The sequence below is a fragment of the Kogia breviceps genome, chromosome 7 (genome assembly GCF_026419965.1).
Source record: "Kogia breviceps isolate mKogBre1 chromosome 7, mKogBre1 haplotype 1, whole genome shotgun sequence".
Classification (NCBI taxonomy): domain Eukaryota; kingdom Metazoa; phylum Chordata; class Mammalia; order Artiodactyla; family Physeteridae; genus Kogia; species Kogia breviceps.
Window position 1 is genome coordinate 52,878,067 of NC_081316.1, and position 17,728 is coordinate 52,895,794.

A 17,728-nucleotide genomic window follows, 5' to 3' on the forward strand; every position below is an offset into this window, starting at 1 on the left:
TTTTCATTTGAGGGAGGAATCATGGTTATGTTTTATTTCATGCTAAGGTAATGGTAAGACCAATCAACTCTAGAAAATGCCTTTTTGGGAATGCCTTTTTTTTCCAAGAGAGATAACAACTCCAAATTATCTTTTATTTATACAAAAAGGGCATATTTAGCAAAAGACACACTGAGAAAAGAGTCACCATGGCCCAGGAGAAAGGGCAGGGAGGCAACAGGCCTTCTGAGGCCCTGCTGGGGAGAAGGGGTCTGGGAAAAGTGGTGAGAAGTCCTGGGTAAGTGCTGAGTGGTGGGGGCCACAGAAAGGAGAAAGCTCCAGTTGGATCAACACTGTTGGCAGGTCATGGGTGGGATTCACAGTGACCTCGCTGCTAACTCTTTTGGAGGTTTCCAGTTAGTGCTGCCGACTGGAGTGAGAGCCACCCACTGGTTCCTAGAGGGCACCCACCAAAGGACACCAAAGGACAAAGGCTTCCCTTGTGGTGCAATGGTTAAGAATCTGCCTGCCAATGCAGGGGACACGGGTTTGAGGCCTGGTCCGGGAAGATCCCACATGCTGTGGAGCAACTGAGCCCGCGTGCCACAATTACTGAAGCCTTTTTGGGAACAGTGTATCTGAACTTTGTACTAAACGACACTTGTTAAAGAATGACTTCTGTTACTGCCTCCCTCTTTCTTCTACTCATAATTCCCAGATCCAATGAATTACTCAAAATTAGATTAATCAGTCAATCACAAACACTGATCACTGCCAAGTTAGTACCAGGAATATTTCTAATGTGAGACATGTCACACCCCTAGGCAGAAGGAAGCCTTTGAGGTGCTTACTTAGTTTTGCTCTCTCTGGTTCAGAATCCTGACTCTAAAATTCAGGTGTAATGCACTGAATTTAGATTTCTATCTATAACAGTACATAACAGTTCTGCAACTTGGACTTCCTAAAGGCAACAAAAAGGTTTGCTGAGAGTGACTTGATCCATACACCAGAATGAGAATTTGATTATACTGTGATTATACAGTAGATATATTAATTTGTAAATTGCTGTGCTAACCATATGAGTGAGGCACCGGGCTCAGTACCATGGTTCCATTCATGAGCAAAAGAGGCAAAGTCGCTGACATCAGGGTGCTTTAGTGAAGTAGGGAGGATAGACCTAAACAATATGACGTCTCTCTCAACCTCTCTCTCTCTCTCTCTCTCTCTCACACATGCATATATACACACACAAAATAGATTAAAATTATAGTAAGTGCTACAAAGAAAAATAAGGTACCTAAATATAATACGCACACACACACATCACTTCCAGTTCTTCTGAAATATGGAAGTAATGAAAAACTTCAGCTTAGGCTAAGTGAAGAGAAAATATTAAATGAGCAGGGTTATGAACAAGGCAGAAAGAATTCTGAGTCTGCACCACTCTATCTCAAACCAACACCCTAGCGATCCAAATCCAGACACGTAAAGAAGGGAGAAAGGCAGACAAATGGTCTATTGATGGAACAGATTGCAAGCAGGCATGATGTTGTTAGTCCCCAGTCAATACCATGTACTCTGGGCAGATCTATTGTTCACGTATGAGAGGAGAGTTCCACAACAGCCCCGAATGAGTTTCGTATACCTGAAATGACATGACCGACAGCGGACAACACATACATCTGACTCTCAAAGATTCTCAACAGCAACTTCCTCTCCTCCAAAATTATACAGGAAATATGGAGCTTGTTAAGGAGTTCCTGCCTAGTCAACTTACAGAACACCAGGCAACTGTCCCAGGATCTTTGACTCCTCATTCCTTCTGCCTGAACAGACACTTGGAAGAGGGTTTGAGAATGCAACAGTCTAGGAACTATTAACTACAGGAATATTACTCCTGCAAGACTAATACCCAAACAGTAAGCATGAGTACCAGTTATTGCTAAGCAGTCATATCATTTTTAAGTGTCCAGGAAATCAGTGAGCCATCCATCTCCCATTAGATGTATGGGAAGCACAGTAGTGGAACTGTAGGATAATGTGGATAATACAGTTTTGGCAGCTCTCCTTCCCTTAAAAAAAATTTGTTGTATTCTCTGCAGGAGAGGGTGTGGAGAAAAGGGAACCCTCCCACATTATTGGTGAGACCATAAACTGGTGCAGCCACTATGGAGAACAATATGGAGGTTCCTTAAAAAACTAAAAGTAGAACTGCTATATGATGCAGCAATCCCACTCCTGGGCATACATCCAGAGAAAACTCTAATTCAAAAAGATACATGCACCCCAGTGTTCACAGCAGCACTATTTACAATAGCCAAGACATGGAAGTAACCTAGATGTCCATCGACAGATAAATAGATAAAAGAAGATGTGATATATATATACACACACATGTGTGTGTGTATGTGCGTGCGTGTGTAATGGAATATTACTCAGCCATTAAAAAGAATAAAATAATGCCATTTGCAGCAACACTGATGGACCTAGAGATTATCATACTAAGTGAAGTAAGTCAAACAGAGAAAAACAAATATCATATGACATCACTTATATGGAATCTAAAAAACGATACAAATGAACTTATTTACAAAACAGAAACAGGTTCGCAGACAAACTTATAGCTACCAAAGGGGGAAGGGGGTGGGGGAGGGATAAATTAGGAGTTTGGGATTAGCAGATACAAACTACTATATATGAAATAGATAAACAAGAAGGTCCTACATATAGCACAGGGAACTATATTCAATACCTTGTAATAAACTATAATGGAAAAGAAAAAAACTGTTGTTTTCAATATATGTCACCTCAAGCTACGAAAGGATGAATTATACTGGAGAATCACAGAATACGGATCAAGCATGAAAGGGGAGGAAAGTGAGAAGTGGATAGCCACCTAAATAGATGTCATCAGAAAACAGGTCTTGATTTTATAATTTATGCCTCATATGCATTTCTAGAAAGGAATGTAATAATATTGTGCATCTTCTAAGAAACTCTAATATGCTTGTTAGGAGGGAACGTCACCGATATGATCAAGATCCTTTAACCTAAAATATAAAAAGCATATGCTAAACTGATTATAGTAAAACTATGAAATATATATTCTACAGATTCTTAGTTAACTTCTACATACCCTTCCAGTGATAACTTACCAGTACACTGAGTACTTCCAATACTGAGTACTTACCATTACACTAAGAATGAAACAGGGATAAGAAAGAAAACCATTAATGCAGAAAAGGCCCTAATTCACAGAAGAAAATAAGGAAGAGATTTAGGAATAACAGTGTATTCAATGTTTGTAAACCAATGCAAAGTAGGCATAGTAATTAATGAGCATCTAAACTTATGTCATAATAAGGTTAGCAGTATCTCAGTATTCTGAGATTTGACAGAACTTGTTCATGATACCACCCCCTGTTCAGAGGAAACAGAACTAAAACTAGTAAAGGGGGGCAATATAGGAGAGTGATATGCCCCAAGGAGAGATATCTGGAAAACTGAAGCTCAAAGCTTTGTGCAAGCTCTTTGGGTAAGGATTTAAAAAAACAAGAAAGAAAGAAAGAAAGAAAAACTGAAGTGACATTGAGAGAGGAGGATAAGGTGGGCCATCCAATTAACCACTTTCCTTTAGCTTCTGACACACTTCCTTCCTTCTAGCTGATCTAGCTTATATCTTCCCTGACATATCCTCTTCCTCTGCCCTTCCTTAAATGTGGTGTCATACCAGACTTCCAGGCTCTGCTCTCATCTATCCATGAATTTCCTTATTGATTACATTTACTTCCATGTCCCTTATTTCCACCTATAAATAGATGATTCCTAAAGCTGTGACTTCTACCCTGATATCTCTTCTAAGCTTCTGCTCCCATCTGCTCTACTCGTAATAAACATTTCAAACACAACATGTCCAACCTGGAACTAGATATCATTCCTATAAAATGTGGCGCTTTTCTTCCAACAGCCTGCATCTTAGTTAACAGCACTGCCATCAGCTTGGTTAGAAGCCTCTCTCCTGACTCTGCTGTCTGTCTACCTCATCATTTCTTTCAGTCCTAGCTCCGATATGTCTTTACCAGCTGAATGTTCTCAGGACAGTGGCTTTTAATTATTGCCCTAACATCCCTTGCCTGTCCTATTGTGATAGCCTTCTAACCATTTTATTCACCTCCAGTCTCTACCTGCCATCCAGACCTCCTGTCTTTCCAGTCTATCTTCCCCCACTATTAATCCTGTCCTTGAGACAACATAGCTCATGGAAAGCCTTAGGTAGGGTTAGGGTGATTGCATCTAGTAATTATCATATAAGACATTCACACACTGGATGAGAAGTCAGCCTGATAATCTCTAAGGTTGGGCTGCCAACCAAGGACCAGTTGTATAGTCACTGAGCTTGCTGATTCAAACCAAAATTCTTTTGTCCCACCCCAAGTGTACTGATTCGAAATCTCCTGAGTTTAGACTCCAGAATTGTATTTTTGTAGACTCTCCAAGTGATTGTGATGCACACCCGTTCTTGGAAACTCTAAGATCTTATCTAATTTATAAGATTCAATGATTATAACACTAAAATCAGAATCCAATATTTTCTATTCCAAGAGAATAGTTTCAAAAGTATTTTGTGCAATGGCAGCATCATTAAACTAAAGTCTTTGCAGTGGTTCACGTTAAATGAAAAAAACATTCATCTGAATATATAAATTCTGACAACTTTGAGAAAATAATCACAACACATTAGAGGCATCTCTTATACACATTTCTTCCAGCACATATATCCAATGGAGATGTCTTAAGTTTCACACATGATGTTAACAGGTTGCACGTGAAGAGTTCAAGAATATATATGACACAAAACAGTGGTGAATGTTATCATAGAGAAAACATTCAGTAATTAGGGTGCTAATGACGTTTAGATGAAAGCAGTTAAGATTTAGCAGAATATCAGGCGGAAAAAAAAAGGAGTAAAGTGAAAGCCCTTAAATATTTATATATTTTTTCAGGTGATTCTCTTTAGCTGTTGAAAGGATTCCTACTTCATGTACTACATAACATCTTTCCTATATCAGTAAATTACTATGGACATTTAGTAGCTCATGACCTAGCAGGGGAAAGACCCCTATAGAATTAACTACAGTAGATAATGAATTCCCTTGCCATATCAGTGTTATAAATAAGCTATTATGGAAGATTAAAGATAGGAATGATTAGTCCCTATTTTCTTGTCGTAAAATAGTCTCTATGAAAAACAAATTTGTAAATATGAACCTAAACCCTATGGTATACTAAAGTCTCAGAAGTTGATATCCTACATAATAAGCAGCATATGTGAACACAGGTGCCTAAAAATATAGATACAGGTATATTCATTAGCAATGAATGAGATATGTGTTTATTTATAATCCTATACACTATATAAAATAACTGTCATATTTAGTCTGGGCTATCCACATACACATTTTCTAAAGTTAAAAGCACAGGTTTTGAAACTAAGCATACATTTTCCCACAGAAACTATTTTGTAACGTGTGCTGAGGATCCTAGGCTAACACACAAATCCTATAAAACCCGTAATGCATCTTACTATAAACTAATAGTACTATTTGAAACCTAAGATCTTGAAGAAAAAGACTGGCAAGGCAGAAATAAGAGAAAGAAGAAAGAATGTTTTCGTTTCTTTCTACAACAGAGCTGCCTTAGACATATTTTGAAAGAACCCCATGCTTCTTTGTCATTCAGGGAGGAAGAAATTTCCCTCTACCCTTCTAGGTTCTTCTGGCAGACATCAAGAGAATTAAATTGACATGAGACATTAAGAAGAGAAATCAAAGAGTTTAACAACCTGCAGACATGGGAGAAACTCAGGAAAAATGACTAACTCACCAAAATGGCCAAAGCCCTCATCTTAAGTACCATCCTCAGCTAAAGACAATAGAGGATGTTGAGGGTGGGGACAGTCAGCTAGGGGAGGAAAAGCACAATAAGGGTAAAGGTTTTTATGCAGATTCAAGTCTTTGCCTTCTCCACTGATAAGAATTTCTAGAGATTTGGTCATCCTCCTCTTCTGTACAGTGAGGGTGCTACCCTTCCAAATGGAGATTTCCCTTATGAATGCAAATGTTTCTTACAAAAGGGTGTCTCTCCTATAGTGGGGTTTTCAGGTTTTTTCCCCCTGTTTGCCGTTTCTTAGAAAATAACCAGCTGAAAGTAATTAATATCTCAAAAGAGACATATTTAGGGCTTCCCTGGTGGCGCAGTGGTTGAGAATCCGCCTGCCGATGCAGGAGACACGGGTTCGTGCCCTGGTCCGGAAAGATCCCACATGCCGCGGAGCAACTAAGCCCGTGAGCCATGGCCGCTGAGCCTGCGCGTCCGGAGCCTGTGCTCCGCAACGGGAGAGGCCACAACAGTGAGAGGCCCGCATACCGCAAAAAAAAAAAAAAAAAAAAAAAAAAAAAAAAAAAGAGACATATTTGGGGATGGCAAATTCTGCTCCCCTACGCCATCATGACATACTGTTATTGTTGTTTCCCTTGCCTCCTAGTAGCCATTGATATTCAAAGCCACTTACTACAATACCCTTGACCAGGAGATACAGGAAGTTACAGCTATATCAATTAGGGTTTGGTTTGGCTGCATATATAAGGGAAATAAAAGTTGTTTAAACAAGGAAAATATGATATACACAGTCCAGAGCTAGTCAGTGATTCCACCGTTAACAGGGACTCAGGTTCCCTGCCTTTTTCTCTTCCAAACCCCAGAACATGTTTTCTGACGTGAATGTTACCTTATAGTCCAAGATAACTGCTGGAGCTCTAGCCATCATGTGTATAGTCCAGTCAACAGAAGGAGAAAGCCAGGAAGGGCAAAAAAGCTACTTTCCAAGATGAGTCATTTTCCTTGAAGGAGTTCTCTGCTTACACCTTTCTGGCTAAGACCTATCACATGGCACACCTGACTGCAAAGGTTGCTGGCAAATGTAGCATTTTAGCTGCATCCTTTACCACCCCAAATGAAACAGAGATCTGTTGCTGAGGATAAAGGGGAGAATGGATATTTGCAGGCAGTTAATAATCTCTGCCACATTGCTGAAGTGTCCAATGCTCCAGATTACTAACTCCTCTCCTACTCACTCAATAAAGCTATCTCAATTCTATTTTAAAAATCTAATTGACAAGAATGATCCTTTTAGAGCAATGGTTCTCAACTCTGGCTGCAAGTTTAGAAGCACTTAGAGTGCCTTTTTAAAATCCTTTTTAAAACCCAGGCCAATGAAATCAGAAACGCTGGCACTGAAACACAGGCCACAGTACTTTTTAAAAAATATCTAAGTCATTCCAGTGTGTAGCCAAGTTTGAGAATCACTGCCCTAAAGAAATTTAAAAAGAAGGCACATAACCCAAAGGACACCAAATTGTCATGTTTTTTTGCAGTGGATTCAAGGACCAATGTTGGTCATCCTTGATGCCTTTGTCTTTCACATATCCCCACATGCATTTAAACAACCTATATTGCTTCCAATATTTCTCAAATCTCTCCACACCTTTACCTCATCCAAAATCCACACGGCAACCAAAATAATGTTTAAAACACACACACACAAATCTGACCATGGGATTCCTCTTACTCTACATAGATCCCTCCAATGACTTCCCATTGATCTAAGACTCTCTGCCCTGCAAGATCCCCTCCTGCCTACGTTCCAGACTTATCTTAGGCCACTCATCGCATTACTGTACGGAACCTCCTTTCATGCCTCCAATGCCCCCTAGTTCTTTCCTTACAATTAATTTCTATTTGCCAAACCTACCAAATCCACAAATTCAGCCAAACCACAACACTTGCATTTGCTAATTCCTGTTGAAGGAGATTTTACTGCTCCCACAGACTGAGTCAAGGTCCATGCTCTACTTCTTCATGGTCCTTATCCCACCTGTAAGTAATTCTATAAAAGTTGCCCTAACCCCCACCAATTTTTGTGTTTTTTTTGGAGGGCAGGGAATATGTTCTTCATCATTTTGTTTTCAGAACCTAGAACAGCTCCTGTCACAGAGTATGTATTAGATAATCTAAAGATAAATATTTTATGACTGAATATATGAAGAAAGGAGTAGTACGGGATACTGAGATTAGAAGGGTAGACTGGAGACAAACTCTAAGGATCATAGGCACCTGCTTATAACTTAGGCACAAGTGACCCAAGTCAATATTTCTTCCTTCTTTTTCAATATGTGTCTGTGTCTCTGCAGGTTGTGATTTGATCCCAGTACAGTATCTTCGCTGGGGTGACCCTGAGCCCATTGCAGCTGTGGTGTTTGCCTGCCTCGGCCTGCTAGCCACCCTGTTTGTCACCGCAGTCTTCATCATTTACCGTGATACACCAGTAGTCAAGTCCTCCAGCAGGGAACTCTGCTACATTATCCTTGCTGGCATCTGCCTGGGCTACTTATGTACCTTCTGCCTCATTGCAAAGCCCAAACAGATTTACTGCTACCTTCAGAGAATAGGCATCGGTCTGTCCCCAGCCATGAGCTATTCAGCCCTTGTAACCAAGACCAATCGTATTGCAAGGATCCTGGCTGGCAGCAAGAAGAAGATCTGTACCAAAAAGCCCAGATTCATGAGTGCCTGTGCCCAGCTAGTGATTGCTTTCATTCTCATATGCATCCAGCTGGGCATCATCATCGCCCTCTTTATAATGGAGCCTCCCGACATAATGCACGACTACCCAAGCATTCGAGAAGTCTACCTGATTTGTAACACCACCAACCTAGGAGTTGTCACTCCTCTTGGATACAATGGATTGCTGATTTTGAGCTGTACCTTCTATGCTTTCAAGACCAGAAATGTTCCAGCCAACTTCAACGAGGCCAAGTACATCGCCTTCACAATGTACACCACCTGCATTATATGGCTGGCCTTTGTGCCCATCTACTTTGGCAGCAACTACAAAATCATCACCATGTGTTTCTCAGTCAGCCTCAGCGCCACGGTGGCGCTCGGCTGCATGTTTGTGCCGAAGGTATACATCATCCTGGCCAAACCAGAGAGAAACGTGCGCAGCGCCTTCACCACGTCCACGGTGGTGCGCATGCACGTGGGGGATGGCAAGTCCTCCTCGGCAGCCAGCAGATCCAGCAGCCTGGTCAACCTGTGGAAGAGGAGGGGCTCCTCTGGGGAAACCCTAAGGTAAAAGTTTTGCAGGTGCCGTGGAGCACTGGCCCCTAGGGCGGAAGCAGTGGCATTTGTTTCGCAGGCCTTTTAGATGCAAAATACCTGAATAACTGAAACTAGGGGAGGCAGGGTGCTGGGAATGGGCTTTGGACGTTTGCACTGAATGGTTTTTATGGAGTTAATTGGGTATGGGCCTAGTGACTTAACCTGAGGCCAGAAGCATAAAAGTTGAGATAGAGGGAAAAAAAACAAAGACTTACAACAAAAGGGAAGTGAGGTCAGAAGGGCAGGGAGAGCACAGCTAAATCACAGAGGCAAGGAGGCAAGGACCTCTGGGTCCATGGACTAAATTCTAATTCACCCGCATAGAACAGAGAAAATTAGTGTTAACAAAGATTATGCTGAGAGCAGAGCGCCAAGAGCCTTACACATCTGACTGCACTTACACGTGCCTGAACCTCTCTCAAGCCCAGAAGAACCCTTGACTGCCCATCCCAGAGGCACAAGAAATGTAGAATTTATACTTTCATTCTTAATGGGCAACTTGAACTTTTGGGGACATGTCTAAGTAGCTGAAAGGGGCAAAACAACAAAGGGGCTTTGCATATAACCTTCCTAAACAACCAGCCGGTTTCCCACTTTCTCTGTTGTCCATAGTCCCATCCCATCCACCAAGGCCAGCATCCCAGGTAGTAGTAGCCATTGCCATCTGAAAAGAATCTGAAGCCAACAGCCAATGATATCCCTCCATGTGGAAGACTTTCTTATGTGATAAATGCCCCCTAAGGCACATCAAAAGGCAATGAGATCATCTTATCAGTGGCTTGAGATCAAATTTGGAGGTATTAAAAAGGCTACATAGATTGTTACTGGGAATAATATTTAAGAAAACACATCAAAAGAGCTAGGCAGAGCATCAGTCTGCAAGCTCTCCAGAGATTTGAGAATTTTCCTAAAATATAGACAAATAAGTGGAAAATAAGCATTTTTCAAATGGAAGATAAATAGCTAAATACTAATCCTTGAACAATTCTCTTATACCATCATTTAGCCTGCCTGAAAAATCCTACTTTCCTATCAGCCCTGATTCTTCAAAGCCTGAATTATGGGTGATGGTAAAGGTACTGTGTCTGCTGAGGACTAAAAAGGACTCAAAGGATACTTGGGAGTTTATCCGCATGGCCCAATTCATATTCATTTGCATTAACGTGTATCCTTGCCTCTCTCAGTTCTTTTCTGATTCCTATATGCCTCTCATCTCTTTCCACATACACTGTGCAAGGTATTCAACTAAACTGTAAACCTTGGGAAAAATAACCTCTTCTACTTCCTCAATAAATCCTGGGTATGTCATGGCCTATACATAGAAGACCTTCCATATATCTAACTGCTGGCATATTTTCCATCTGCTTTCCTGACTTCTAAAACATTCTTTTTCTGCAACTTCTGCAAGATAAGCCTTTTATTTTGTCCAAGAAAATTTATTTTTTCCAAACTTTTATTTTATCAGCCTTTCTTTAAACTCTCTCTTCAAATAAAATCTTCCAGGGCATCCTGATAGATAAAACAAACCAGTTGCTGGAGGGACGGAATTGTGAGACTGTGCCTAAACACCCCAAAAACTCACCAGGGCAGGCTCCTTGGAGAGAACATGGAGCAATGGTGAAGAGCACTGGCCTTGTAGCCAGCTTGTCCTGAGTTTGAACACTGGCACTACCATTTCTTGTCTCTGAGCCTTGGTTCCTTCATCTGCCAAATTGAGATCATATCACCCACCGCATAGGATTGTCAAGAGTGAAAGAAATAGTGTGTGCAAAGGCCAAGCACACAACAGACACTTTACTAGAGGTAGCAGAGTGCAGAGCTGGGTAGCACTGGGATTAAACATCCCAGTTAGATGGGCAGCATCACTTACTAGCTGTATAACCACAGGCAAATCACTTAACGTCTCTATGCCTCTATTTCCTCCTCTGATGAATGGAGTTAATGAAATACATATTACATACAGTGGTTGTAAGACTAAATAAGTAAATACATGTAAATGTATGCCACACAATAAGTACTTAAGTGTTTGTTATTATTATTAACTAAGTTAACAGCTGTCAGCCTTTGTCCATACCTGAATGTCTGTGTGTCAGGTATGCAATGAGGATGATCTTCATAACAAAGACAGCATCATATAAGGCAGAACAGACCTATACATACATTGATTGTATAGCCTGGGCTTTCTAGAACATCTCCATTTTTACACTGTCTAGCTTCTAGCCAGACTGTAGAACATACCTTTTGTCCCAATCTAAGGAGGATAAGCTTGGGAGTGGAGGCCTTGTCTACCTTGTTCATCACTGTGCCTCCAGGGCCTAGAAGTACTGAGAAGGGTGCTTGACACATAGAAGACACTCAATAATCATTCATTGGTATGTTTGTTGAATGAACGGACTGGAGAATGCAGTAATGTGGTAGCTACTTTTTGTTTGTCTTCAAGTGTGCACACTACTTCCCCCTAGTGGTTCTACTAACTTTCATAAGATTAAGCCTACAATGATCAGTTGTTTTTTGTTTTAATTAATGTTTAGTGGAGTTTAGTTGCTTTATAATGTTGTGTTATTTTCTGCTGTACAGCAAAGTGAATCAGTTATACGTATACATATATCCACTCTTTTTTAGATTTCCTTCCCATTTAGGTCACCACAGACCACTGAGTAGAATTCCCTGTGCTATACAGTAGGTTCTCATTAGTTATCTATTTCATACATAGTAGTGTATATATGTTAGTCCCAATATCCCAGTTCATCTCACCCCCCCTTCCCCACTTGGTAACCATAAATTTGTTCTCTACATCGGTAACTCTATTTCTGCTTTGCAAATAAGTTCACCATTTTTCTAGATTCCACATATAAGCGATATTACACAACATTTGTTTCTATCTTTCTGACTTACGTCACTCTGTATGACAATCTCTAGGTCCACCTTCGTCTCTGCAAATGGCACTATTTTGTTCCTTTTTATGGCTGAGTAATATTCCATTGTATATATATATGTACCACATCTTCTTTATCCATTCCTCTGCTGATGGACATTTAGGTTGCTTCCATGTTTCCTAGCTATCATAAATAGTGCTGCAATGAACATCAGCATGCATGCATCCTTTCAAATTATGGTTTTCTCCAGATATATGCCTAGGAGTGGGATTGCTGGGTCATATGGCAGCTCTATTTTTAGTTTTTTAAGGAACCTCCATACTGTTCTCCACTGTGGCTGTAACAATTTACATTCCCACCAACAGTGTAGGAGGGTTCCCTTTTCTCCACACCCTCAGCATTTATTGTTTGTAGATCTTTTGATAACGGCCAATCTGACTGATGTGAGGTGATACCTCATTGTAGTTTTGATTTGCATGTCTCTAATAATTAGTGATGTTGAGCATCTTTTCATGTGTTTGTCGGCCAAATGTACGTCTTCTTTGGTGAAATGTGTATTTAGGTCTTCTACCCATTTTTTGATTGGGTTGTTTGTTTTTATGATATTGAGCTGCATGAGCTGTTTGTATATCTGGGAGTTTAATCCCTTGTCAGTTGCTTCAACTGCAAATATTTTCTCCCATTCTGAGGGTTGTCTTTTTTTTTTGGTACACGGGCCTCTCACTTTTGTGGCCTCTCCCGTCGTGGAGCACAGGCTCCGGACACACAGGCTCAGCGGCCATGGCTCACGGGCCCAGCCGCTCCGCGGCATGTGGGATCTTCCCAGACCGGGGCACGAACCTGTGTCCCCTGCATCGGCAGGCAGACTCTCAACCACTGCGCCACCAGGGAAGCCCCTGAGGGTTGTCTTTTGTATAGCAACACAAAAGACCCCGAATAGCGAAAGCAATCTTGAGAAAGAAGAATAGAGCTGGAGGAATCAGGCTCCCTGACTTCAGATGATGCTACAAACCTACAGTAATCAAGACAGTATGGAACTGGCACAAAAACAGAAATAGAGATCAAAGGAACCATATAGAAAGTCTAGAGATAAACCCACACACCTATCGCCACCTAATCTATGACAAAGGAGGCAAGAATATACAATGGAGAAAAGACTGTCTCTTCAGTAAGCTGTGATGGGAAAACTGGACAGCTACATGTAAGAGAATGAAATTAGAACACTCCCTAACACCATACACAAAAATAAACTCAAAATGGATTAGAGACCTAAATGTAGGACTGGACACTGTAAAACTCTTAGAGGAAAATATAGGCAGAACACTCTTTGACATAAATCACAGCAAGATCTTTTTCAATCCACCACCTAGAGTAATGAAAATAAAAACAAAAATAAACACATGGGACCTAATTAAACTTACAAGCTTTTGCACAGCAAAGGAAACCATAAACAAAGCCTGCTGTGATCTGTATTACAAATATCCCCTGCACTCCTGTGGTCATCAGTTTCTGCTCAAGATTCCCACCCACTGATCTCATGTTTTGCTATAATTCTAACATTCCTCTAGTAACATTAGATTACTATTTTCAACTATTTCATTTCTAATTTATTAAATAAAAGGGCAGCATAAGCAACAAAATTCACTGATAATGCCAATTGAAACAGGAATTATTAGGATCTGGGGTCTTATTTTAACTTGTTTTCCCTACAGGGTCATCAGGGTCATGTAGTTGTTTTTTGTTTGTTTGTTTAATGTAAGTTCTTAAACAGAGGGCTTTATTTATTTTTTTTATACAGCAGGTTCTTATTAGTCATCTATTTTATACATATCAGTGTATACATGTCAATCCCAATCTCCCAATTCATCACACACACCCCGCCACCACTTTCCCCCCTTGGTGTCCATACATTTGTTCTCTACATCTGTGTCTCTATTTCTGCCCTGCAAACCAATTCAACTGTACCATTTTTCTAGGTTCCACATATATGAGTTAATATACGATATTTGTTTTTCTCTTTCTGACTTACTTCACTCTGTATGACAGTTTCTAGATCCATCCACGTCTCTAGGGTCATGTAGTTCTTAATGACTGGATTTTGTAGTCAGTATATCTGGGAATTAGAATATGAAAGAAGATACAGAGGGACCTTTGACAATTGTTGGCTTTTCTGTATGAGGTCCTGGCAAATGCTGGCCTGTCTATATGATTATAGCTGAGACAGGCTATCCTTTGATTATGTAGAGACTTCTTTTTGCCATTAACCAGGATATTCACGCTGGAACCTGCTTCTGATATACAGAAGAAGAAAGGCCAGAGAAAGCTATAATACCCTTGCATCACATACATCCCATAGCTGCTCCCTGCTTTGAAGCTATAATTCTAAGAAATAAAGTTAGATCCAAACTAAAATTCCTCTATACCTCCCATGAGCTCTCAAACTAAGTATTCCTTCTCTGTGATCCAAAATCAAGATGTTCAGAACATTGTAGATATAACTGCTTATGTATGGATTTATCTCTCCTTTTAGTTTACAGTTTTATAAAGGCCAGTATGTATCACATTGCCTTTCACACTGGGGCTTAATTAATGGGGAAAAAGTGAACTTGGGTGCTCCTAATATTTTCACATTTTAGTCTAAATTACTTTCATTAGTTGTGCTTCTCAGGCTTGAATTCTGTAATATGCCAATAAGCCTATCTGTTGGGATCTAGAGTGACATTAAATACGTAACCTAAATCTTTGGATGTAGGTCTTTGGGGAGAAGCAGCTGCTCTGCTCAGCCTAGCCTGGTTCTGCCCTCTTCCATCTAGTGTATGGTGAAGTAGGCTGCTATAAATCCAGGTTGGATTTGGGCCCTGTTTCCAAAAAGGTTTATATATGTCCCTTCCACCTCTCATGGCAGACGGTGAGGGCTCCATTTTAAAGAGGACACTAATTGCCTAATTTAGAGTGAAAAAGATAATAATAACTTCTGAGGTTATAGTAACTATATTTCCAAAAGTTAGTGTACACTCTGTGTGAATTTGAACAAGGTACTTCAGTCTGTTTCCTCACCTGTGAAATGGTAAATGATAACCCCTGTTGTAAGGAGTAACTGAATTGATATGTATTAAATGCTTTCTATCAGCACATAGAAAGCACTCAGTAAATGGTAGGTAAATCTTTAGAATTGTGTTCAGCTGCAAGTAAACCTGCTTTTCAGAGATTTACATGACTTGTTTGCATTTTATTTTCCTCGTGTCACAAGAAATATGCAGATAGCCTGCTCCTGGCGTTCCTCCAGGGCTCAGTGATGCCAGAGCCAACATCTCTGCTATTCTCTAGGCCTTTTACTGATGAATGCACAAGAGCTCCATGCATTGTACCCCTTTATGAGGGAAAACAATAATCTTCTCAGAGTCCCCTACGAATTGCCTTTATGTCTTATTGGCCCAAAATGTCTCAATATAGCTACCCCTAGCTGCAAGAGAGTATTGAAAAGCATGCATTTAGCTTTTACATCTTCTGAAATGGAGACTGAAAGGGAGGAAGGTGTCAAGTGCTTGTTAGATACACCAGTGAATAGTGTCTACCATGGAAAGTGAAGTACCTAGTAGTATTAGTGGCAGTAGTAATATTAACAGAATTGTCTAGTGGTCACAAAATACTGAAAGTAGAAGCAATAATCATTCCCATTTTTCAAATGAGGGGTTTGTGGTCCAGTATGGTTAGAACACCTGTCCATGGTCTCATGACTAATTAAGTTATGGAGCAGTTTTTAACTCAGGCCTTAGCTTTTTGGCATCAGAGTGGAGCATCTCCCAGAATGTATTCTTTGGAAAGCTAGTCTGACAAAATTGTTATTTTTGAAAAAAAGTTATTTGGTCAAACAAAATTGTTAGTTTTGAAAAAAGGTTATCTGGTCAAACAAGCTTGAAAAAACTCTTGACTATTCTTTTACTGGAGATAAACACTGAAAAGTCTTGCAGTGTATAAACCAATCATTCATGTGTTAATTCTTTTCCATCTTTCCCCAAGCTTACTGAACACAACACTACTTTTTCAAGTAACTCCCTTAACATTCTGGAGAATTGATACTACAAGGGTGATTCTCTTTGGAAACCATCATCATAGCCAAAAGAGAAGAAAGGTTTCAGGGGGCCTGAAGAATAGTTCATATCTTCAGTGAGAAGGGGGCTAGAAAGAGCCAATTCCACCTCCGATCTTAGAGAGAGAATCACTTTTGTTCTCTGAGCACCTAAGGGAAGAATAGAGCTAATTCTAACAGATCTGAGCAGTTTTCTGAGAAGTTAAGTAGGCTCACCCTAGAGCACAAAAAAGAAAAGTGCCCAGAGTCAGTCATTCAATTCACCGAAATAGCAAGGGGAGATTTTTATTTAAAAGGGAGTGAGTCACTATAGATTTTTTTATATAGAAACATCCTATTTATGCCATCAATGTATAGAGGTCCCTGTGATTAACATTTTGGTTCTAGACACTAATTTTCCAGCATGACATGGTGCAGCATCAAATCACTGTCAGGCAGATAATGCCATGCTTCCGTTTAGGGCCTTCACTTCAGCTGCAAACTGACAAATGAACACAAAACCAGTTCTGACCTAAATAAAGCATTGAATTTGATGAGTCTAAAGTTCTGGCTCTACAACATTCAGAATTTCCAGGGTCATGGAGCTGAGGTTCTGAGAAGCAGTGGGCCTTTCATGGCTAAATTAATGACAGAGGCCTATAGCCCTAAATTATAAATTTTATCAGAAACCCTCCCCAGGGTTTCTAGTCAGGTGGCAAAAACATTAGCATTGTCTCCACCTTAATTTTAGAAACTATCATTTGCTACTTTTGTTTTAACTAACTAATTAACTTGGCTTTAATTAACTTGTCCTGAAGGCCCACTTAGGCTATTTGCTAAAGCAACTGCTAGTCCTTTCACATACACTGCCCAAATTACAATTTGCCTGGAATTGGCTCTCTTGTGTGAATTCCAATATACCCAACTATTATCAGAGCTTTCATGATTTCCAACTGCTTAGATTTCATTAAGTGGTGATTAGTTTTTATATAGTGATGTTCATGCTATTTCTCCCTCCTTAGAATCCTCTGCCTCTTTCTTCTCTCTCCAGATCTTTTTTCTCTTCCAAGGCCCAGGTTCCTCAATGAAACCCTATGAGATTAAACTATCTCACAGACTTTCCCTCAACTGGACTCAGAACATTTAGCAGACATTCCTCACATTCTTCAATTATTATTTATTCACAAACATTTACTGAGAACTGAGCATTCCCAGACACATCCTGGGGATGTGAGGGTTGTTTTGTGTATGTATGCAGTAGTTTCACAACTATCTAATGAGATCTTAAAAGTATTTGGATTAACATATACACACTACTATATATAAAATAGATAACCAACAAGGATCTACTGTATAGCACAGGTAACTCTACTCAATATTTCATAATAACCTATAAGGGAAAAGGATATGAAAAGGAACACACACAACTGGATCACTGTGCTGTACACCTGAAACTAACACGATATTGTAAATCAACTATACTTCAACTTAAAAAACATCTCCCTCAATGCCGAGCATAGTGCGGACACACAACAGTGCTCAGAGATAGATGGATTATGAATCCGGTGGGCATCAGCTCTTAGGG

General features: G+C 40.1%; 1 protein-coding gene across 6 annotated transcripts in view; it reads left to right on the top strand.

Moving 5' to 3' along the window:
* GRM5 (glutamate metabotropic receptor 5) overlaps positions 1–17,728 on the top strand; it is a 552,365-nt gene that overhangs the window by 482,287 nt on the left and 52,350 nt on the right. For all 6 annotated transcript variants that reach the window (XM_059070417.2, XM_067038305.1, XM_067038303.1 and 3 more), the window contains one exon: positions 8,229–9,168. In XM_059070417.2, coding sequence (XP_058926400.1) covers positions 8,229–9,168 — 940 coding nt within the window. The remainder of the gene's footprint in view (positions 1–8,228; positions 9,169–17,728) is intronic.